This window comes from Oncorhynchus keta, chromosome 14 (assembly GCF_023373465.1).
Source record: "Oncorhynchus keta strain PuntledgeMale-10-30-2019 chromosome 14, Oket_V2, whole genome shotgun sequence".
NCBI classification, from domain to species: Eukaryota; Metazoa; Chordata; class Actinopteri; order Salmoniformes; family Salmonidae; genus Oncorhynchus; species Oncorhynchus keta.
Window position 1 is genome coordinate 60,566,450 of NC_068434.1, and position 24,135 is coordinate 60,590,584.

At 42.9% G+C, this 24,135-nt stretch overlaps 1 protein-coding gene across 19 annotated transcripts in view; it reads right to left on the reverse strand.

Annotated features, from left to right (window-relative positions):
• Positions 1-6,025: 6,025 nt before the first annotated feature.
• znf536 (zinc finger protein 536) overlaps positions 6,026-24,135 on the reverse strand; it is a 518,664-nt gene continuing 500,554 nt past the window's right edge. For 18 of the 19 annotated variants that reach the window (XM_052462075.1, XM_052462070.1, XM_052462080.1 and 15 more), the window contains one exon: positions 6,027-8,994. In XM_052462075.1, the coding sequence (XP_052318035.1) occupies positions 8,729-8,994 (266 nt within the window). In that variant the 3' untranslated portion in view covers positions 6,027-8,728. Of the gene's footprint in view, positions 8,995-24,135 lie in introns of all 19 variants that reach the window. The other variant, XM_052462082.1, reaches the window with a different exon arrangement.

Sequence of the window (24,135 nt, forward strand, 5' to 3'; positions counted from 1 at the left end):
TGCTAAGCTACCAGTGATGTGTAAGAGAGACCTTTTGGACTTGTTATCACATACGGAACGAGGATGGAGTGAGTGTGCAATAGCAAAGGCTATTACTCTTTACTTCAGCCCCATTTCACCCGAGTCCTGATGTCCTGTGCTTTTAGACAAAACACCCACAAAACAGGAACTCTCAGCTCGCTCTTCGAAAGAGAGCGCCTGGCATTGGGTGGTTGTCCTTTTTATTAAGCTTGGTTCTGCTGCAAGGAAATAAACCTCGAGTATTGATGGCGTATAATTATATATGGCAAACGGTTCTCCCTTGTGCGGCATACAGAATGGATGCCGGCAAAGTCACAAACTGCAGCATTCTAGCCCATTACGTCTGCAATGAGTGGAGATGGCGGAACATCTGGCGTCTTAATCTGTGATAGAAAACAGCATTCTGTACTTTAATGGATATCTGGAGGCAAAACACATCTGATATTTTATCTGCAAACATTAACTGTGTTCAGCCCGCTCACGACGTTTGAGACTTTGAGGCAAAAAGTGGGAAAGAAACAAAGAGAGGACGGGAAAAAAACCCGTCTCTTTCAGCTGACTGTAATTGTGTAATTGATTTTGGATCGGTTGTGCTGTTCATTCTTGAGTGGTAACAATAACAGTGCCGTACAGGGGAATCAGAAGTCTGTGTGAGAGTAAGTCATGTTGCGGAGCACAGTGGCGATAGAGTCAAATGTGGGACTGTTCTGTCGTTAAGGTTGTATCATATGATGTCCCTTGTGTCATGATGAATCCACTTGATCGTCCACTGATCCTTCCAGTCTCTTTGTCTTTTTATCCAGGCATTAGAGCCCCATTTATACCCAGTGGCGTGTATTCATGGGTGCCAAGGGGAGACAGGCTTCCCCAAATATCGGGACCAATAAAAAGAATGAAATAATGTGTTTTTTGTCGCTCTGTTTTTTCATAATATGATATATATTTGCAAGTGGCTGAATCTCATGGGAGAAATCATCCGAGCGAGGGAAACGGCTCCCCTCTGTCTAAGTATGTCTTAGCCCATGTATCTGATTGATGCCATCAAACATTAGGCCTCCCTTGCAAAAAAAAAAAGATCAAATAATTAGCCAATCAGCGTTGAGCTGAGATCAACTGTGTGTTGTCCTGGCGCAGTAAAACACCCCACAAGGGAGGCCAGTTTCGAATTTGGCTCCACATCAATCAAATCAAATCCTAAGCAAAACGCCATAATTGTCAGAAAAACGTGTCTGTCTGCTTGTGTTGATGTCCTGCAGTAGCTAGCTTGCTAAATCGACCCTTTCCTAACTAATGGATGGAGATGGGGATTTGGACTTGTGGTGATGATCTACACATACATGAATATGTTGTGCCACTGGCCTGAGACGATTGAAGCTCAATATGTAGACAAGTAGGCTCAAGTTAACTAGCTAACTTAGCTTGTTCATTGTTGCCTATGCAAGGAGGTTAGGCTGGCAAGCATTCTAGCTAGGTAGCCTATGACGATAAAAGCTAAAAGCGTACTGTATGACAGAGTCATAGACTGTTTTGCCAACATGAAAGAGAGTAGGACGACATTGGCATTCAACTAGTCTACAAGTAGGATGAGTCCCAAAAATGTTTTTACTTGCGCACACATGCAAACAAACACACACACACACACACACACGAGCAGAAATCAGCCCCATGGACAGCCACATGATATTTAGCAACATTGATTGGACTAAATTGTTTTTGGTATCTTTACGTTTGTTTTCAGTGTGTTAAACTAAGCATATATAGCCTTGTTGATTTGATGGTGCTGGGATAGCGGAGGCAGTGCTCCTGTTGTCTTTTATGCTGACTTGCGGTAACTCTGTGGTTCTAAATGAGAAGTTGTTGAGTAAACTGTCTAACATTAACTTGCTTGACCACGCTGCAAGTCATATACCTGTTTGCTACATGCAATATTTGCTATGTGGACTTCACCAGACATTCTGATTTTGCGCACACTTTTTCAGACAGGTGTAGGCAATTAAAATACGCATTGTGATCTGATTGCGATCAATCTTCCTGACCACCTCTGGACGTAGTCAGGCACGCATGGTGTCTGGATATCGTACAGAGTGCAGACAGATCTGGACAATGAAACCACTTAAATCATCTCTGTCCCGCCTACTAAAATCATTGACCGGTGGCACCTTTGACTTGAGGCATCAACGTGTGTCTTAAAATAAAGAAATAAATATTATTTTTGAAAGAATAGCTGTTAAATCATTTACATGCAAGGAGGAGGGACCGCAATGAGGACACCGAGAACAGACAGGGGACATTTTAATACCCTGTGTAGACATATTTCTGGAAATGCAGGCATAATCAGAATGTGGACGAGATCAGGTAAAAGGACCTGGATGTTTAGCGCCAGGTATACTGTAAATTAGGCTTGCCATAGCAAAGGGGTTGAATACTTACTGACTCAAGATTTCAGCTTTCATTTCAAATTAATTAAAAAATAAATCTAAAAACATAATTCCACTTAAACATGTTGTTGTCCTGATTCATGTACTGTAACTATGCATGTGACTGGCTTCATTTGCTCTATGTAAAGGTTTAACTTTACCTGACAGCGACAACTAATAACACAACATCTGTGCCTCATCGCTTTGGGTACTGAGACATTGACAGCATTACATCTTTGAAGCTTCTTTTAAACAGTTCAGGGTTCAGGTTTATTCTGTAAAGTGAATGGCTCTTGTAAAATCATTGTAAAAAAAAAGAAGAGGTTTTTCGTTAGTGCAAGGGGAGTTTAAGTGCTGCAAGCTAAAAAAAAAAAAGCAGTTATAGTTGTAGGGCCTTGATAGAACCTGGCCTGTGAGGAACAATGGCTCAAACATGGTCAAATGATCAAATGCACCTTGAAAACTATATTGACAGAGGTGCCATGCACGTGCCTTCTATTTGTCCTGTTAAAACAAATATATATATATATATATATATATATATATATATATATATATATATATATATATATATATGTATGTATGTATGTTATTTTCTTCTCTTTTTTTCACTGCAATTCTACTAGTCACTTAGCAATTTTATTAAGTTAGCTTAAGCTAGCCCATATAGGTTCCCAATCTCATAACTAGCTACCACGAAGCCAATTTCAAGCTGTCAATCAAGTTAGAGTAGCAAGCTTGACTATCTTAGCTGGCATGCCTGCTACCAAGTTCCAAGTTTCAAGTTTTTAATGTCACATGCACAAGTACATTGAAATGCCTTTCTCGCCAGCTCTAAACCCAACAATGCAGCAATCAATAACAATGTAACACTAAAAAATAACATAAGGTAGAAGAAAAACACACAAGAAACAAAAGTACGTAAGCATATTATTTACACGCTCAGTCAGTTCCAGTAGCATATCTGCAATGTGCAGGGATGCTAGAGGGGTAGAGGTAGATATGTCTAGGGGCTAAGGTGACTGGGCATCAGGATATATGACAAACAGAGTGGCAGAAGCCCATATGATGATTGCATGTGAGTGGGTGTGTGTGTGTGTAGAGTAAGTATGTACGTATGTGTATATTATGTGTGTGTGAGCAAATTAGAAAGGGGGTGTTTGTGTGTGTGATGGAGTGTCCGTGTGTGTGTGTAGATACAGACTCCTTAGATACAGACAGCTTAAGCGGTAAGCTTAGATATGAATTACATCGAATTAAGCATAGTGATTGTCTCTCGATTGCAGGAACAAGTGTTGATTCAGGTGTTCGAAGAATGTACAATTGTTTTATGTTTGTGGGAAAGAAACAGGTGTGTGGGATTGAGCGTTGTAACTGTGAACAGGGGCTGGCTATAGTTTTCACACAGGACTCAATTAGGTCAAGTAAGAGCAATGAGGGACATGCATATTTTGTCATGCAGAATGACTCATCAAACGTGAGCACGCACACACGCAAACTTTTCACACGCTCAGGTGACCTACCCGTTCTGACCTCCAAATGTATTCCATAGGACATGGCACAGGAAACCCCTCTGGACACTGTGATGCAGATGTATGGCCACATCCTCATTCTGTACCAAATAGCATATGTCAAACTGGGTGGATCATACCTTGCTATAGGAGACATTATATAGTCTACACTTCTGGATACCTGGGGTAAAAGGTAAAGGCAGTCCTAACGTAAAACTACCTTGGGCTATAAGGATTTGTCAAACTCCAATGGGGCTCCTATAGAGGTAGAAACATCTTAGACCATGAGCCACATCTCATTCACATTGTTGAGTCCCTGGATCCGGTGGGATTTCTTAGCCCAGGGACCATCACCCAGTGATGGGGAACGTGGGAGAGAGAGACTGACTGACGACGGGCCCAAACCCCTCTCTTCACACTAATGGAGCTATCAGCCAGATGACAGAATCTCGCCGACAGTCATCGACCCGGACGAATGCTACATCGTGGATCCTTAGCTCAGCCCCCTGTTAAGAGGAGAGGAAGCCTGGACACACACACAACACTCACTCAAAATTAGATCACCATCACCACCATTCACAGTGGTGGAGATTCCATTTGCACAGCCACTCACCCTTTTTGACGGTCTTATCTGGAGTGTGAAGCTTGGCTTGGCGGGATGGAGGGGATGAACACAGGGTTTTCCACTGGGGGATGAGGAGCGGCCTGTTCTCTTCTCACACTGGAACACTTACTGTAGCTAGCAGATTGATGTTAAGCACATTACCAACATACAGGGTACAGTTCTACAGCGTGACACCCTCAATACACTTCTACCAATATGACAGGAACGACGGAAAATGAAAGTTAAGCACACGGTACGGATGTAAGTGTGACTGCTTGTGCATGTGTGTTTACTGTATGTGAATTGTTGTATGTTGAATGCTGTGAGCGGGCGTATGTGCAGGTCCTAGGCTCGGTGGCTGTTTCACAATGCTCAGCCCTGGGATGGAATAGAGATATTGTCAATTATTCAAATTTCCAACAATAAAAAAAATATATAAAAAAACATGCTTATTTTCATCATCTCTGTGCGCCAGCCAGCAATGCACATTCATCACTGTTTATAAAAATGAACCTGGATCACTCTAAGCACCTTATTCGTCCCTGTTCTCGTAATTACCCGTAAATTAATAAAATCTGACTGTGAGGGTTTATTGCTTGCGATACAGACCTCCTAACTTGGTTAAAGAAAAAAAAAAGAGATGAAGGGTTATACAGCGAACAATCTCCTCATAATTAACAGGAAGATAAACAAAACATAAATTTGGATATTGCGTTTATTTGGACTACCACTCAAATATGCGTGAACCACGCTATTTTAATTAAAAGATAAATCTATGTGACACTCTGCTTCCAAGTTAATTATTCGGCGCTGTATAATAAAAACGAAACCTATTAAACATGCCACGCACTGTATTTCTCCATTAACAGTAAAAAAAAAAGGAAGTGCTCGCGCTGGGGACAACATTTCAAATTCACTGTGTTTTCTAACCCTCGCCTATCTCTCCAGTTTCTCCTCATTTTCTCAGTCTCTCTCTGCAGACTGACACTCAAAATACGAAGTATCAGTCCTACATTTTCTTTATAGGCATAATAGTGATGGCTTTGCTGGTGAGACGTAACAGGTGGTGCTCATTACGCTTTATGAAGGCCATTCTATCTCATTCAGTCTCATTTGGCGCCACACATCACCAGCTTCTTTTCAATTTGACTGTCTTAAAATATTAGGGCACCTTGGATGAGCTATATCAGCGTGTTCTGTGGCTGCGTATGTGGGTTTCCCTGGGATATGCAAGTGTCTATAGGCTGACAGTAACAAATCCTTGCGTGTGTGTGTGTGTGTGTGTGTGTGTGGTAATAACAGTAATCATCGATATAGTACTCACACCTACAGGTAGGCGAGTAGGCACAACTAGATTACCTCAGGTGTTATGGCAGGGAAGGAGTTGCCTGCTCAGTTGTGAACTGTTAAGATTAGGATTACCAAGGGAAGGCCTAACACAAGAGTAACATTATGTTGCATGTTGGACCAGACAAAGGCAGCATTTCCAGAGGTAGAGGTTTTTATTGCGTAAAACACTGGATAAAACGAACTGCCTCAGAGACTTCACAACTTCCTGACAGCAGAAAGAGTCCATGGAAAAAAAGAAAACACAGATTTACCGTTATCAGAATTGTTTTCATCTTCTGTAAAACTGATGTAGAATAATAAATAATGCCCATTAGTTATATTTAAATACAAAGTTGTCTAAGTATATAGTAGTAGCAACAAAATCCTCTACTTACTTTACCTCCAATATAGACATTTACTTCATCAAGGAATGTGGACAGTATCAGGGCCATGAACACAGAGTACACAGAGAAGTACATATAAATGATTTATCTTCTTTGTTAGCGCAGGAATGATCAAGTTGTAATTGTACATTTGCGTCTGTTTCTTAACTGAATCATGACAAACAAAATATTTTCAGGGAAAATGTGGGTTATTTTGGAATGCAGGCAGGGAAACAGTAGCACAGTAAGGGATGGACGAACACGTCACAGAGAATTGGCAAACAATGATGTTTCCAGTGTCATGAAAAGCATCATTGCCATATCGCATAGTTTGAAACATACAGATATACTGGAAAACCTGAAAAGTGCTAGAAATGGAATGTGAATGATTTTTCTTCAGAGTTTATTTTTTCAATTTTTTTTGTTGTTATTATTTTCTCTTATATAGTTAGGTAGGCACACCCACACACACACGTACGTACACACACGAAAAAGCAAGCGACTGGCACAGTCACCAAGAACACAGTAGTGCATTTAAACCTAAAGCTTACCACAGTCGTTTCAGTTATATCTCAATGTTGTGGCTTCATGGGAGATATCATAGAAACAGTTGTATTAAATTGATCGACTCGATCTGAAGTAAGGCGGTGCGAACTAGGCTAGGTAAGCAAATGAACAACAGAACACTGTAAGTAGATCGCTGAATGGCAGAAAAGTCCTAATTCAAATGACCCCATTTAAACCACAACTGCATTCTGTACATATCCATACTCTCTCTCTCTTTCTTTCTTTCTTTCTTTCTTTCTTTCTTTCTTTCTTTCTTTCTTTCTTTCTTTCTTTCTTTCTTTCTTTCTTTCTTTCTTTCTTTTCTTTCTTTCTTTTCTTATTTCTCTCTCTCAACTGATAGGAGCAGTGTATTTGAGCGGACTGTAAACTCCTTTAGGCATAGCTGTGGTGTTAAGGCCCTGGGGTTTAAGTGTTCAGCTCTCCTTGGCTGTGAGGGAAGATATTGACTTTCTTAAAGTCCGGATCATTTCTCTTTATCAGAAACATATATATTTTTAAATCCCCCCCCATGCCTCCATACCAACACAATAAAAAGCATCATCTTCTGTGTTACCCCCCCACTACTCACAAAATGCTTCGTCCGAAACCTAGAAATAAATTGGAAAAGACATTTGTAGAAAATGTCCCTTTGTCTATTTTGTTACTAATACGTTGAAATTAGAGACAGGGAGCAGGGTGATTATCTCTATGTGTTATTGCTCATTCTGAAGCTGCTTTAGAGGAGCCTATAGGAAGATAGTCCTGCATCGTGTCTGAGGAAACAACGCCTGTGACGTTCACGGTCTTCATATATAACGAAACATTCAACCTCTGACTAAAGTTACAGTACATCAAGTTGTAAAGGTCCCAATTCCACTATGTACATCTTCACTAGCTACACTTTCAATTCCAAAGAACAACCATCCACCTCCTAACATAAAAGCTAAATGAAATAAAACACATTCAATTAACTCCACCTCTCAGTGTCTGGTAAGGTGATATCCAAATAAATGACAATATTGCACAGAACACATCTCTGTGCCTCTAATGGCTCCTTTAAATACATCATTGATTTTTGTTTTCTTCTTCCAGAGGCCATGTTGGATTTGAGTCGTTTTAAAGAGGCAGAGAAAGGGGAGGGGGAGGAGGGTGACTCTGGCCAGCTGATGGAACTGAGTTTGACCCCTCACATGTCGGCCAGGGTTAGGTTACTCCTGTAGTGCAGTAGGGGCAGAGGGCTGGGAGTGGATGGGGCTGGACTGCTGGGTCGAGAAAGATGAAAAAAGGGGAGAGGGGGGATTGAATTGATTTCCTCTGCGATGACAGCTCCAGTCAGGCTGGCACCAAGGCCCCCCCCCCCCACCACTGCCGCTGCCTGCCCCAGCCTCCACTGGCTGCTCATCATTCGCCCTCTGCAAAAGGCAGCCGCCGGTGTCATGTTCTGAGGGGTGTGTTCAACAATCCATCTTCCCCAATTGTCGCTAAATCGTTTATGGGATCATTCTTCTGATAAAAGCATAATTTTGGGGGGGATAAAAGTCATTTGAAAGATTTTCTACATTTCCTTTATTATTTCTTTTTTTATATAGTCGTCTCCACTATTTGTCGCTTAACTAAATTTAACATATCTATACTTAGTTGTATATGAATGAATAGATGCATTTCTTCAGGACCCATCTTAAAGAATACTCAACCCATGGTATGTGTTGTTTATATGCATGTTATGTTATTGTTACTGACCTAGTACACACTGAGGATGTCCTGCGAGCTCTGGGTAAAACAGTACAGTCAATGATGGCCCCCTTTATCTGGCTGCGCTCTGGGAGTAGGCGAAGTAAGTAGTCCCTGTTATGTGGCTCCAGTGAGTACAGTAGTTGTAGAGTTGAAGGCTGGCACCTCCATGCCAGGTGACATCGGTCATGGATGCAGGGGGTCTCCAGAGAGAGGGGGGTCGGCCGTAACCCCATGAATTCCCGTGGGGTAGCTGGTGGTCCCATCCTCAGAGTTCCCTGAGGCGTCCGAGTCGACGTGGGAGCGTTTGAAGCGGCGGTCAGGGTACTGGCTGTTGTCAAAGGGCATGCGGTGGACACACAGGACATGGGTCTTCAGGTTGCCTTTCTGAGAGGCACCGTAGGAGCAGTACCTGCACTGGAACGGCTTCTGACCCCCCTGACCTCCGTGACCTGTGCGAGGACAACAAGAGAGAGACAACAGTCAGTCACCTCATCATTACGTGGTATTACTTTACCAGAATGTAAAACGAGCTCTGTCACCGAGGCACTGAATAGGACCGTACGGTCTGCCTACTACACAGTGCTTTAGCTGTAGTGCTCTCCTGAGACGCCGTCTTTAAAACTCTTTCAGTGCTCTCTCTTTGGATAGGGCTCTTTTCAGAGGAGCAGCAGTGGCTCCCTCTGAACGCTGCGGCGTTTTGGAGGTGTGTACCGCACCAGCTGTATCCTTCACCACCCCCAACAGTTGCACGCGCTCTCTCGAATTGGATCCGATCCTCACTGCAGCAAACACAATGGCCCCTTAATAGCCTGCGCCGCTTGTTCGAGCGACGTCGAAAAACGTGCCCATCATAACCGACTTCACTTATCTCGCACATCCCACCCGAGAGCAGCGCAAACCCAGACACTTGTCTGTTGTACACTGCTTTCGGGTTATTATTAATAACAGTACATTTTCTGTCATTATTTTTTTCTTCTCCAATTCAATTTAAGACGGGGTAAATCAAATGAACAGAGTTTATTAGACACTGCGTAGGTTTCGGGGAACGTAGAGAAGTAAAAGAAGGATAGTAGTGAAAGGTACACAAAACGCACACACACACACTGACACATTGTGTTGTCGCGAAGAGGCAGGATTTAGAGGCACGTTGTGTTTGCCATTCTTACGCTGGCTTTGGAGTCTCAGCGGCTTTCAAATATCACAATGTCGGCTCAGGACCTCACACAAAGGAGATTGCTACAAGTTTTTGGAGCTTTAGATGTTCCAGCTGTCGGAATGTTTCGATAAGCGAGCCGGCGACACACAATGAAGGACACTTTTTATTCCTGTGCAGTTTTATTTCACACTCTCTTACATTACGTTAAGTCCGAGAGGCAGAATATCTCATCCCATTTTACACTTAGGGGGGACCGAGTGTTGCAGCAAACAAGTCAACTCTATTCTTCTTCCCTTTTCTATTTCTCCAATGTTTTCTGCACTTTTAAAATAAACACAGACCAGTTCTAACTTTGCAGCGAGGTCTATCCAAGGTTTAAAAAAAAGTACTGTCTAGAATTTGAACAAACATAATGACACTGGGTCTGAGATTACCAGAGCGATTCCACTCATGCATAACACTGTAGGAATATGGTGCTTATCCTCGGTTGAATTGTAAACTAAATAGTTTCTTCCTTTCAAAAGAAGACAACACACACATATAGCCCCCCTTCCCTGCAGCATCTCTGCATGGTGTTGTTGAAATGAAGTGCGTCAGTCTGGCCTGTGTGTTCTGGGATTTATAGGGTGTGTGGTGTTGGACTGAGGAATGACAGATGCCTGGACCCAGCTGCATGGAGACAGCCATGCTTCTTAAGTTTCCATCTAATCCACCTACTCCGGCACACACTGCGACAACCCAAACAAATGGCCAGCGCACAAAGACACACCAGCACCGCCCGCATGGATTATGCCCAAGATGGTGCCCCCCCGATTCACCCACCACCTCCCTCAGATACCAACACTTCTTCTGATTCTCTGGAGGGAAGGAACCACACCTACTCACACCACTCACTTTAATCCCCCTACAGATCATACATCTGCACACAAACATGTTGGAATCTTCAAACCGGAATTGAGCTGTGTGTGTGTGTGTTCGTGTGTGTGTGTGTGTGTGTGTGTGTGTGTGTGTGTGTGTGTGTGTGTGTGTGTGTGTGTGTGTGTGTGTGTGTGTGCGTGTGTGTGTGTGTGTGTGTGTGTGTGTGTGTGTGTGTGTGTGTGTGTGTGTGTGTGTGTGTGTGTGTGTGTGTGTGTGTGTGTGTGTGTGTGTGTGTGTACGCGTGCGTGTGTGTGTGTGTAGTCACCCACACAATGGGTCAGCAGGTACAGGAGAGATTGTCCTTTTCCCCTTCCTGACACACTCCGCTGGGCCATTGTGTATGGAGGTGCCGAGTGACAAGAAACAGGAAAAATAGTTTTACCTCAGAAACCTCTCCCCCTCATTCCTTCTCTCGCTTTCTCTCTCCTTTTCTTTCTCGCATTTCACTCCCTCTGTCTTTCCATCTTTCCATCTCTTTCTCGCTCTCTTTCTATCCCTCTCTCTTTCTATCCCTCTCTCTCTCTCTCCCTCTCTCTCTCTCTCATATGTGTCCAGAGACTGTTCAGAATCCAACCCAAAGCTTTTTTAGAAAAGAGAGAAAACACTGGTCTTGTTTTCATTAGTGTGGCATTATCTAGGTCTCCTAATTAACACCCAAAGGCCTTGAGCGTAGAGATCAGAGGGAACAGAGGGGGAGGGAGGGCTGGGGTACTACCACATGACTTCCTCAAACAGCCCACTGTATCTACTCACTCTGCCCGCGCCCCCTACTTACCCCTCAGCCCTCCCTCCTCCACGCCTCGGAGAAGAGAAAGGCAGGAGGAGACCGCCCTCATTCCCCTTCACTCTCACCTCCTCCTCCTTTACTTCCACCTCCTCACCCCTCCCTTGCCAGCCTCTCTACTGCTGGGTGGCAGCAGATGGGTACTGTAGCTCGCTCCTTTTGACCCCTCCCTAGCTAACAGAGATGTGTTGGATGCTGTCTGTGATCCTATCTCTCTCCTCTATTGCCGTAGCCCCGATTTCCCCCTCTCCACTCAAACATCTCTCTCTCTCTCTCTCTCTCTAGTGAACGTCGAAGTGTAACAGCCCTACGACTGCCTCCCTCTGGTGGCTCCCACTATGATCCACACGGGAGCAACGCATAGACAAACCTGTACATGCACATTGACCAAAGCATTCTCACACACATACGTTCAAACACACAAATCTGTTTGCAAACACGCATATGACCGTACACTAAAACGTTCACATGTACACGAAGCCAACACACACACACATACAGTCTCCCACGACAGTGCCTTGGCACGTGCTCAAAACTTCTCTTATATAAACTCCATCTGATGCCAGTGCTACCATCTGTGAGAGAGCACTCCTCACCTAAGTCTGTAGGCAGGAAGCCCCTCTCCCCAAAGCCTGACGAACAGAGCAAGTGTGTGTGCGTGTGTGTGCGAGAGGGAAGAGGGGGGGGATTTTTCATTTGCAGACTGCTTGTGATTTGCTCATATATTGTTATAGCAGCTCATCAGCACATGACGAATCCCCAGGCCCTGCACAGCAGAAAGAAGCTGCTGGGCTTCAGCACTTTCAGCGTGTATCTCTGTGTGCGTGTGTCTGTGAGGGTGTGTGTGTGTGCGCAATTGTGTGTGTGAACATTCCTGTGTGTGTGTTGGTGTGTGTGTGTGCATGTAAGTGCGTGTGTCCGTGCGTGTGTGTGTGTATGTTGGCACCTGACAGACTGCTGAACCTCTAATGACTATCAGATGCTCACAAACAGTCATTCTACCCTGATAATGAAGGGAAAAGGCTAGGGGGGCTAGTCTGTCTCATTTCCGCCCAGTGTGTTATTAAGGGTTTAGAAGCATGATACACATTACAGGTACTCTAACGTGCATTCTCTTAAAGACTGCACTACACTCTGATTGACCAGTTATCTCATTGGTGTGATAGGGGAGAGAGGGGACATTGAGTTATTATGTACATTCAGCATCACCACGTCAAGGGAAATAATGGTATTCTTTCTAACAAAGATATCTACATACACGTTAGGATGTTGTGTATCGGTGGAAATAATCACAACTGCTTTGAAAACGTAGCTTGTCCAAATAAAAGTGTTCTCTCGGCACAACTTGCCTATGCCGCTCTGTACCATCACTCATCCATATGTCTTTATGTACATATTCTTTATCCCTTTACACTTGTGTGTATAAGGTAGTAGTTTTGGAATTGTTAGCTAGATTACTCGTTGGTTATTACAAGCATTTCGCTACACTCGCATTAACATCTGCTAACCATGTGTATGTGACAAATACAATTAGATTTGATTTGATTTGTATGGGTAAATTGAACATAGGGACAGGGTAAGCCTTGGGGTAAGATGTATTTGAGGCTACTAAGACCATTAAACTGGCCCATAAGATTTCTGATATATATATATTTAGCAAGCTCAGAATCCATGCTGTCAGACGTTGGTGCCTCTGCTACTCTGTCATAGCTTCTCTATCGTGCAGGTGCACGTTTTGTTTTCCCTTTTGTCAGCGTACCTCTTCAGTGTCATAAAAGGGTGATTTTTTTCATCCCTTGCTGCTGCTCGAACGGACTTCTTCCCTTCTCTCACTTCCTTGGCTGGTCTCTCAAGAACCTTAAGGCGGGCTAGATCCCTACGTGTTTTACATGTGTATATACACAGGGCATGAAGATGTCTGCTCTGTAACAATTCAAATGCAGTAGCGTGACTTTATATGCATAGTAAATGGCCAAAATATTATGCATATTATGCCTCAAACTGACCAAATGTGATCATCATTTGTATAGGGTATGTTGAGCCATTGGCTCAACTTGCCCTTTGCCAAATGAAACAATTTACCCCAAAGCAACTATTTGACTGTATTAGCGCACACAGCTACAATGATACACTTTCATGCTAGGTTTAGGACCTCCCTCATATTGTAGCTTACAGATACCCGAACTGATGTATCAAACACTCCTAAAACGATCTAATTTGGTTTTAGATACAAGCATCACGAAACCTATAGCACAATACATTCATTTGACTTTGTGAAAATCTTTTGGACCCACTGTAACTTGCTTACCAATTTTCCCATGTGGTTTCTTCCTTCAGACTCCATGAAAGGATGACTTGTTCCTGATTATTTGGTCACATGATTCATTTTGTAAATGGTTTACTGGAAAAGAAGTGGTCTCAACAACCCCATTGCACAATACCCCCCCCCCCCCAGCCTTCCCCTTAGCCCTCCCACTCCATTTTGCGCAATCCCGTGAGCCCCATTGAGTCATAGTGGTATCCCAATTAAACTTTGAGCGAGGTGTAGTGCCTTTTCAGCCCTGTAGTTGGCTCTCCAAACAAAGCGAATAGGAAATGCAGACTTTCTATCAAGTGTTTCCCAAAATTCCCATGAAGCTCTGGTCCCCAACCCTGGATTGTTGCTTTAAGAATATTGTCTGACAAAAATACTAGAATTGAAACAAATATAAGTCATTTTAACATCATAACAAGTCAGGCTAAAAACAAATACAGTTAAGTGGAATATGTTAGTTAATGTAGAGACAAGTGATTATGCATATTTCTTTGTCACAACATTAACTTACGAAAATTGCTGTTTAACAAGCTATCTGACTAGCTAACATTAGCCAGCTAGCTATACATTTAGATTGCTATATGAGCGTTTGACATTTGTATGAATTGTAAGTTGTGTTGTTTAAAGGGATAGTTCACCCAAATTACAAAATTGCATATTGGTTTCCTTACCCTCTAAGCACTATGGTCAAGACATGACAGCAATCCATGCTTTGGTTTAGTTTCCACTGGCACTGATTCCAAATACTAACGTTTAGCATTTGTGGCACAAATCCCATCCAATTCCTGGTACCGATATTAGTATTTTCCACACATCATGTACAAATCCTCCAAAAGTATATCCAACTGATTGTGAGGCTCAACAAAGTCCCTTATAGTTGATTTGAACATGACACGGGAACAAGTACCATGACTTGAATGGGACTTGTGCCACAAATGCCAAAATGTTTTAGCATGTGTGCTAAAAATGCACCAGGGAAACAAAACGAATGCACGGATTGCTGTCATACCTTGTCCATAGACTGCTTACAGGGTAAGGAAACCAATGTGTCATTTTGTAAATGGGTGAACTATCCCTTTAATGTTTTAGGGACTCCTGAGCAAACCAGCAAACCAGGCTTTCTTCTTGTGAAACCCAGTGGCTGTAAGTGGATGCATTTACTGCAAATTGAATGAGCAATTTTGTAAGCTTGCCTTGCTGTTCATAAAAAAAGAAAATCGAAGTCAATCACTTGTCAGTGTTCTTTATTGTTGCTAGTAATGTCAACGTTAGAGATTGAAGATATTTGTCATTCAATGCAGCCGAAGTAACGTACTAACTATTTTCTTACTTATGGTGCAGTGGAGGATACAAATATCTGTAGGCCTATGGATGTGTAGCTATGTAGCCAATCTGTGTATGGACCCTTACACTTTTGGTATAGATATTGGTGCACAACAGTGGTTTTAATTGCTTCCACTGGTTAATCATGACTGAGTGAAGGGAATGTGACTGTTACATGTCAAATCGCTATTATGTAATGAATGTTTCTGCTACAATTACTACTCCACGTTGAACCACAGCAGCCAGAATGTGGCTACGTTATGACACATTTTTGTTTTGCCGTTTTCATTTGTTGCTCATATGGTAAGTACAGATTATTTGCATGAGACGTATAAAGGAAAGCTATTCCTGCCGTCCTTACAGGCACTGTGGAAAAACACGAGGCTCGTCGTCAATGAACTGCATGGTAGGCTAACGTTTGGCGGCTTTCGCTGTGTGCGAGTGACGTCCCGTTCCTTGAAGTTATTTACTAGCTCTCCCTACCATCAGTTGCTTTGTTTTTGAGGGACACTTGAAAACGAGGTGGAGGGCTAAGGGGAGGAGGTATTGGGATTGAGCCTAAATTTAGAAATAAAGAAATAAGTCAAGTTTACCAAACCTTTTTCACTTATATTAGAGAAACATGGTCGCCAACTTTAAACTAGCCTTTTACATTGCTGTATAAAAGGCCACATGGGTTCTTCCTTCACAAACTCCATGAAGTGACAACCTCTTCCTAAATATTTGGTCACATGATTAAATTGTGTGTGGCTCAACTGATCATTTTGGCACGACTCACGCCACTCTCCCCCTAAGTGTAGGAATAAAGAAGGGCACAAGTAAAGATAACCAAGCCAACCATTTTTACTTGTGTTGGGGAAACCTTGTGGCCAACTTTAAAATAGCCTTTTGTATTGCAGTGTTTGAATTTATATATATAAAGATGGCCACAATATGTTCAGAATAAATGACAATTTACACCATTATTAAAGGGATACATCGGGATTTTTGCAGTGTTCATACAAGTTCATACTTCCCCAGAGTCAGATGAACTTGTGGATACCATTTGTATGTCTCTGTGTCCAGTATGAAGGAATTTAGAGCTTTAATGAGCCATATGCCCATAGACTTCCAATCATTGAGCTAACTCTAGTTAGAAATTGCGCTAGCGCTAGTTAGCAACTTCCTTCAAAACCGCATAAACACAAAAAATGGTATCCACGAGTTCATCTGACTCTGGGGAAGTAGATAACGGGCCTTGTTGCCAAAGTCCCAAAATATCACTTTAAGGAGGAATGCGACACATTTCTTTGGGATGTAAAGAAAAAAGACCTGAACTGTTAATGTACAGTGTAAGGAAACATACAGTATCCCTCTATGTAAACATGTGTGATGACAGAGTTATGTGTATGTTTGTGTGCTGCCGTGGATATGTACAGAATGTTAGTGACAAACACAGATAAAATGACGGTCGTCGAGTCCCTATAAGAGACACATACCGAGAGAGGTGAGCGTGTGTGTGTGTGTGTTTGTGTTTGTGTGTGTGTGTGTGTGTTTGTGTTGGAGAGAGAGTGTTGTGTATTAAAGAGTAGCGCTATGCTCCATTCCTCTGAAGAGGGGGGAGTGGAGTTGCGTCTGGGGAGAGAGAGAGCCACAGAAGGTGTGAGCAGTAAAATGTGATGCACCATCTGTCGGCCAATAATAACCTGCGTGTTGTAAAGGCTCAGAGTTTAGTCAGCAAACAAGCACTCCCAAACATCCGAGTACCACCTCACACTCTATGTCCAACCTATACACCTATACCCCCTTATCTTGACCTGTAACCCTGGCTGGGGCATCCTACGCATCATTTCTCAGCGTTACAGTACACTTCGAAAAAAGGGTTCCAAAAGGGTTCTTTGACTGTCCCCACAGGATAACTGTTTTTGGTTCCAGGTAGGACCCTTTTTGGTTCCAAGTAGAAACCTCTCTGGAAAGGGTTCTACATGGAACCCCACCTGGAACCAGAAAGTGTTATCCAAAGGGTTCTCTTATGGTTCTCTTTAACTATGCCACTTTGTTTACATACTCATCCCATATGTATATACTGTACTCGATACCATCTACTGTATCTTGCCTATGCCGCTCTGTACCATCACTCATTCATATATCTTTATGTACATATTCTTTATCCCCTTACACTGTGTATAAGACAGTAGTTTTGGAATTGTTAGTTAGATGACTTGTTGGTTATTACTGCATTGTCGGAACTAGAAGCACAAGCATTTCGCTACACTCGCATTAACATCTGCTAACCATGTGTATGTGACAAATAGAATTGGATTTGATTTGATGGGGACAGTCGAAGAACTCTTTTAGGTTCTAGATAGAAAAAAAGGTACTAAGTGTACTTTCGAGCTTTCGAACATACTTATTGCAAAAAAATAGCTTGAATTGATGCGATAACAGTAAATATAATGAAAAGTTTGTAACAAGGAAATAAGAAAAGTAGGCGGACAGTACGTTGCAATATACTTTCAAGGTTATTACAACTTTATTACAACTTTCAAGTTTATTGCAACGTACTGGCCGCTTACTCGTCTTCTTGAATTACCTGCCATTTAGGGGCCTACTTTCCCACTGCCCTCATCTAATATTAATGTTCGCCACAGTTGTCCCATTAACAATCACCCATATTCAGTGGTGCAAAGTACTTAAGTAAAAATACTTAAGTAGTTAAGTCGTTTTTTGGGGTATCTGTACTTTACTATTCATATTTTTCACAACTTCTACTTTTACTTCACTACAATCCTAAAGAAAATAATGTACTTTTTACTCATTTTCCTTGACACCCAAAAGTACTCGTTACATTTTGAATGCTTAACAGGACAGGAAAATGGTCCAATTCATGCACTTATCAAGAGAACATCCCTACTGCCTCTGTTCTGGAGGACTCACTATACACAAATGCTTAGTTTGTAAATGATGTCTGAGTGTTGGAGTGTGACCCTGGCTGTCAAAAAATAATAATAATAAGGAAAGTTTGTCGTTTGGTTTGCTTAATATAAGGAATTTGAGGTACAGCATTTACTTTTGCTCAAGTATGACAATTGAGTACATTTCCACCACTGTACTTAAGTACATGTTTTAATTTTTTTTATTTAACCTTTGTTTAACTAGGCAAGTCAGTTAAGAACAAATTCTTATTTACAATAAAGGCCTATCCCAGCAAAACCCGGACGACACTGGGCCAATTGGACACCGCCCTATGGGACTCCCAAACACGGCCGGATGTGATACAGCCTGGATTCAAACCAGGGAGTGTAGTGACACACTGATATACAGTGCCTTAGGCCGCTGCGCCACTCGGTTGTATTTTACTGGTTGACTTTCACTTCTACTTGAGTCAATTTCTATTAAGGTATCTGAAATATATTTCATTTCAAATGTCACATTTCTCTAGTATAGGCTACATATTGTAATGAACTACAGGTATATCAGCAAAATGCCTGCGATAGGTGATCGGTACGGTCAAGGTCGATCATTTTTGGTTTATCGTCCCAGCTCTAGGTTACAGTAGCGTCCATTAATCGGTGGCATGGATCCGTAAACATCAGACAGGAAAATGTAATGGCTGGGAAAAAGCATTAGAATGTTTTACTACCCCAGGGATCATCAACCAGATTTTGCCGTGGGACGTTTTCTTCTTGAGTGGATCGTCATGGGGTTGGAACATCATTACAAATTATTTGTAGAGTGCAAATTGACCACACAAAGCCCAACCAGATATAATATTTGACTAAAACATCATTTCAAACCTTGCTTACATTTGTATACGATTATGTGTCTCTCTATTATGTGTGGGAATACTTGGGACCAGATTTCCAAAATGTAAATCACTTGGAGCTGATTTCCTGGTGCTTTTACAGTCTTTTATGTCCATCAATGCAAATTACCTATAATTAATAAGAATGTTTTATTTTTGCGCAGAAAACATTGGGGGCCAAATAAAACCACCCGCGGGCCAAATTCGGCACACGTGCCAGCAGTTGGGGAACCCTGGTCTACCCTATTCAAACATTAAAGACCTATAATTTTTACTCTGATTCAAGGTACATGTCTATTGATTTACCAAAGATATTTGTATTTATATCCAAAGCCCTGGAGGGATTGACTTTTCCACAGTATTAAGAGGTTTCAGAGGTCTGTGTGTGTTGATGTAAAATTGGGCTGAAGTTCGGGGAATAGCGATCTGGTCTATTTCTCTGGTTAACTAGAAAAACCAACACACACATAACACTAAGGAATACACTGGAGAGGCAGAGGAGAGGGGGTGTTGATGCATCAAAGAAAGCTAAAAAGTAGTCACTGGGGATTCAGTCCCATGTTAAATACTGAACTAGATTATTAATTGCTGTACCAGAAGAAGCTGTTAATAAGTTCCTCAAAAGAGTGAGTCTTTCTATCTCTCTCTCACCCACTCTCTCCTTCTTTGTCTCTATTCCACTAAAACAGTTGTTTTCTTAGCGTCTGTAGATGCCATTCAGCTAGGACTATAAACCCCATACTGTAAGGTCAAACTTCTCCAGTGGTCAGAGCCTCTGTACCTGCACCTGCAGTGTCAGTGTCCTCTCTGTTGAGCAGACACAAACCGGGGCCTCTCCCACTTGTGATTGGCTGAGGACTGTTGGGGCTCAAGGGTACGGAGCAGTAAATGATGATGGCCTGTATGTCAGCTCGTCTCAGCAGGACTAGGTCAGTGTGTGTGTGTGTGTGTGTGTGTGTGTGTGTGTGTGTGTGTGTGTGTGTGTGTGTGTGTGTGTGTGTGTGTGTGTGTGTGTGTGTGTGTGTGTGTGTGTGTGTGTGTGTGTGTGTGTGTGTGTGTGTGTGTGTGTGTGTGTGTGTGTGTGTGTGTGTGTGTGCGCGTGCGTGCGTGTGCGTGTGTGTGTGTATGGGTGCGTACATATGTGTGCGCTTGCACACAGGAGCTGGCCTGGGGATGGACAGTTCAGCAGTGTTCGTCTCTACTCCAGCTCCAATCTATTGCTGACCTGTCACTGCAGACAGCTAATGGATGTCCAAGTCTGTAAGAGTGTAGGCTACAGTCTCTGTGTGCTTGTGTACGGGAAACAGAGAAGATAGAAACAATGAGAGGGAGTGAAAAAGAGAACTTCCTGTTGACCTTCTAGAAAGAAGGATAAAAAAAAGGCTGATGAAAACAAACCCGTGTCAAAAAGTAGCGTTATGACTGAAGCAGTGGCTAACAGAGAACAGAGAGTGATGTATGTGTCAGGCTAACCGTGGGAGCTGAACAGCCAGAGGAGACGGTGTCCTAAACAGAGCAGATCATGTCGACTCGCCCCGATACATGCCAGGTGCTGCTCAAGGCCTCTGAGCCAATTAAGAAAAAACAAAAAAAAACAACAGAAGAGGACGAATAAAAACATCACACTTCCCATGGACTCAGGAACAGAGGAGGGCCGGGATGGAAACGTTGCCGTATGGAGTAGGTCTCCTACAAGGTGCTCATATCGCCGCAACATGATCTATCTCTCTCCTATGGCAGACATTACAAGGGCAACCCGGTCTCTGGCCGTCACAAACATGTTCCCAGCACGGCTAAGTGGTCTGCGGGTATCAATAACAGTCACTGTGTTTCCAAGGCAAGAGGACTGGGCTGAGGGTTATTGGAAAGCACCACATGATTAATACAGCTCGTTATGATGAATATATGTACCTTTCTCAGTGACGACCAGGTTTAGAACAAGATCAAGACTTCACTTGCCTCTGTGAGATCGGGTTGTATTTTCAGCGTGTGATCTGCAATGTGTTACACGGTACAAATCTGGCGAAGCTTTATTTCCTGCAAAGCTTACATTTCTTGGCTTATTTTTTCTGGCATAACTTTTTAAACCTTATCGTCAGTGCTTTCCCCCATGCAAGCATTGCCTGTCCTTATCTCTCTCTGTCCTCCTCCTCCTCACCCTCCCTTCTCTTATTTTCCTTCCCTCCTTCTCTCTTCCCTTTGCTTGGCCTCTCTCTTCTCTCTTCCCTTTGCTTGGCCTCTCTCTTCTCTCTTCCTCTCAGAGAGAGAGAGAGAGAGCCCTATTTGTCTGCTTTAAGTGAAATCACTCAATTCTCAAAAGTCAGTGGGGGACTTTGGAAAGGGGAGGGCCAGGAGAGGGCCACCTCCAAATAAGTTCCATTAATCACAAGGCAGAGTCTAATGTAACTAATATTTTACAATTAGAGGAGACAAGATGGAGCTAAAAGCCATCTATCTCCCTTACACCACATGATCATCGATTCATAAGGCAGAGCCTGAGACTAGCACAGAGACACATTTACCAGGAAACAGGAGGCCAGGGATTGTGTGTTTCTGTGTGTGTCTCTCCGTTTGTTTGTGTGTGTGTGTGTGTGTGTGTGTGTGTGTGTGTGTGTGTGTGTGTGTGTGTGTGTGTGTGTGTGTGTGTGTGTGTGTGTGTGTGTGTGTGTGTGTGTGTGTGTGTGTGTGTGTGTGTGTGTGTGTTTAGAGAGCTATTACTCTACACTCTACAGTACATACAGTACAACATAAACAGCATTTCAGTGTACTGTAAATATGCAGGGATTGTCTAAACTGATTGAGCAGAAGAGATTACATTATGTGGTGAGATGACCAGTGTGTGTCTGGATGTGGGTGTGTCTGGATGTGGGTGTAGATGGGTGTGTATGGGTGGGTGGGTGTGTGGGTGTGTGTTTGTTATTGAATAGCGATACAGTTTAGGCTTAGAATCCCAAAAGAGTACCGGTATTTCTCAAATTGAAATAACTCAACGTTACGATCTCCCTGTCTATGAGGATCGTGCCAAGCACAGTCTGACAGGCCCAGATTGTCTTATGGTTACAGATTGGTAGCATTCAAACGACATATCATAAGTAGCTAGCAGCGTAGCCTAGTGGTTAGAGCGTTGGTCTAGTAACTGAAAGGTTGCGAGTTCAAATCCCCAGAGCCGACAAGGTACAACTCTGTAGTTCTAGGCCGTCATTGACAATAAGAATTTGTTCTTAACTGACTTGCCTGGTAAAATAAATAAATATATTTTCAACATTAAATAGACTTGGTTATTCTACACTGTGGTTATGGGGTTGCTGACGTTGGATCAAATTGCTCAGAACGAAAGGTTCCATTTATTGTAGTATTTATTTTAGTGTTATTCTATGATACCATTGTCGTGAGTCAGTCCTTTCAGTGCAATGTGAAAACAAGGGCAGAGAGCAGCTAGTTTCCTCCTGATGTGGTAAAAGCTGGTCTTTATCGCCCTCTAGTGGCCAAGGTGGAGCAGTGCATAATGCAGAGACGCCTGCAACATGGAGGCCTGTGAAATTAACCACAGCTGAACAAATGAGTGCAAGGACAGGTTCAACTGGAGGTCACCATCTGCCCAGTTACAACTGCTGGCACACTTGAACGGAGCCGCACCATCATCTTAAGCACATCAATCGCCGCTGCACACATTGCAGCACAATATGACGTGAGAAGGAAAGAGGAAATGGATGCAGAGAGAGAGGAAGAGAGAGAGACAACGGGCAAGACAAGAGATGTGAGCGAGAGGGAGAAAAAAAGCTAAATGAAGGGAGAAGAAATGTTCATCAAGCTCTGAACAGGGTCATGAGGCAAACTGATGACGCGTCACAGAACATCAAGCAGTGAAAAGACATACGAGCAGGATCTAATGAAAGAAGACCTGATGTGTTCTTTAATCAGTGACACGTGCACGATCACATTCACAGTAGGTGAACACACACACATGAATATCCTGGTTTTGATTAGGGACTGTCTGGTTTATAACCATACAACACGTCCTTCCTTTGAACACTATTTAGTTTGGGGCGGCAGGTAGTGTTGGGCCAGTAATCGAAAAGTTGCTCGATGGAATCCCCGAGCTGACGAGGTAAAAATCTGTTGTTCTGCCCCTGAACAAGGCAGTTAACCCACTGTTCCTAGGTGGTCATTGTAAATAAGAATTTGTTCTCAACTGATTATTATATTATAAATTACAAATAAATAATACATTTCACTACCAGAGACAGAAGGAGAAAATAATTATGTCAAATGGTTACTCTCTGCGAATGTGAGTTTTATTAGGACCAGATTCCGTGCATCACCCCCCCCCACACACACACATCTGGTGCAGTGCAGCTGATCCGTTTAAAAATTAGTCAGGCATTGACCTGGGCCTCTTCCCAGCAGGCTCAGCAGCCGCTGGGTCCTGACGTTAGGTTAACTCAAATATGGATCCCATCAACCAGACCTGGATCAGGTTTCAGCCTGTACCACCAAAGAGGAGGAATAAAAACATGAAATACTTCCCCTTGAAAAACATCCCAGACTAGAACTAAGGGGAACAAAGCGGACTCCAGTGACGTGTACTTTTGATGTGGAAGTTTGATCTTTCTGAATGTTTTGATACCGGTACTTTCCTGCCTGTGACATTACTGGCAAACGGAGAGATTCCTTAGATGAGACAAACACGGTCTCAGGGGTGGAAGGTGCTGCACCCTCCAGCTCGGTAATGGACCTGTGAAAAATGACATCACAGCACTATCTGTCTTTAATCACACACACACACACACACACACACACACACACACACACACACACACACACACACACACACACACACACACACACACACACACACACACACACACACACACACACACACACACACACACACACACACACACACACACACACACACACACACACACACACTAACCAATTACACACAATATGTCCAAAACAAATTTGCGTGCTGGGTAGACTAGAAAAAAAAGAAACGAGGAGAAGAGCAATTATTTGCCCATCCTGAAATAAGACTTGATGGTGTTCTGGAATTAACAATACATTGGCCCAAGGGCACAGTGCTACAGTTAGCAACACCATAACTTGTCATCTGAGCTGTCATGGAACAGGCCAGTTTGGTGCTACACGGTCAGCTCTGTAGTCAGTCAGCACTGTATCCCCTCTGGCTACTGCCTTGTTCAGCACTTAACAGTGAAGTCAGGAGAGGGGAGAAAGATACATCATTTATATTGCTCATCATTCAGTGCAATATAACAAGCGCTTCACCAACAACAGTCAAGAGAAGTGC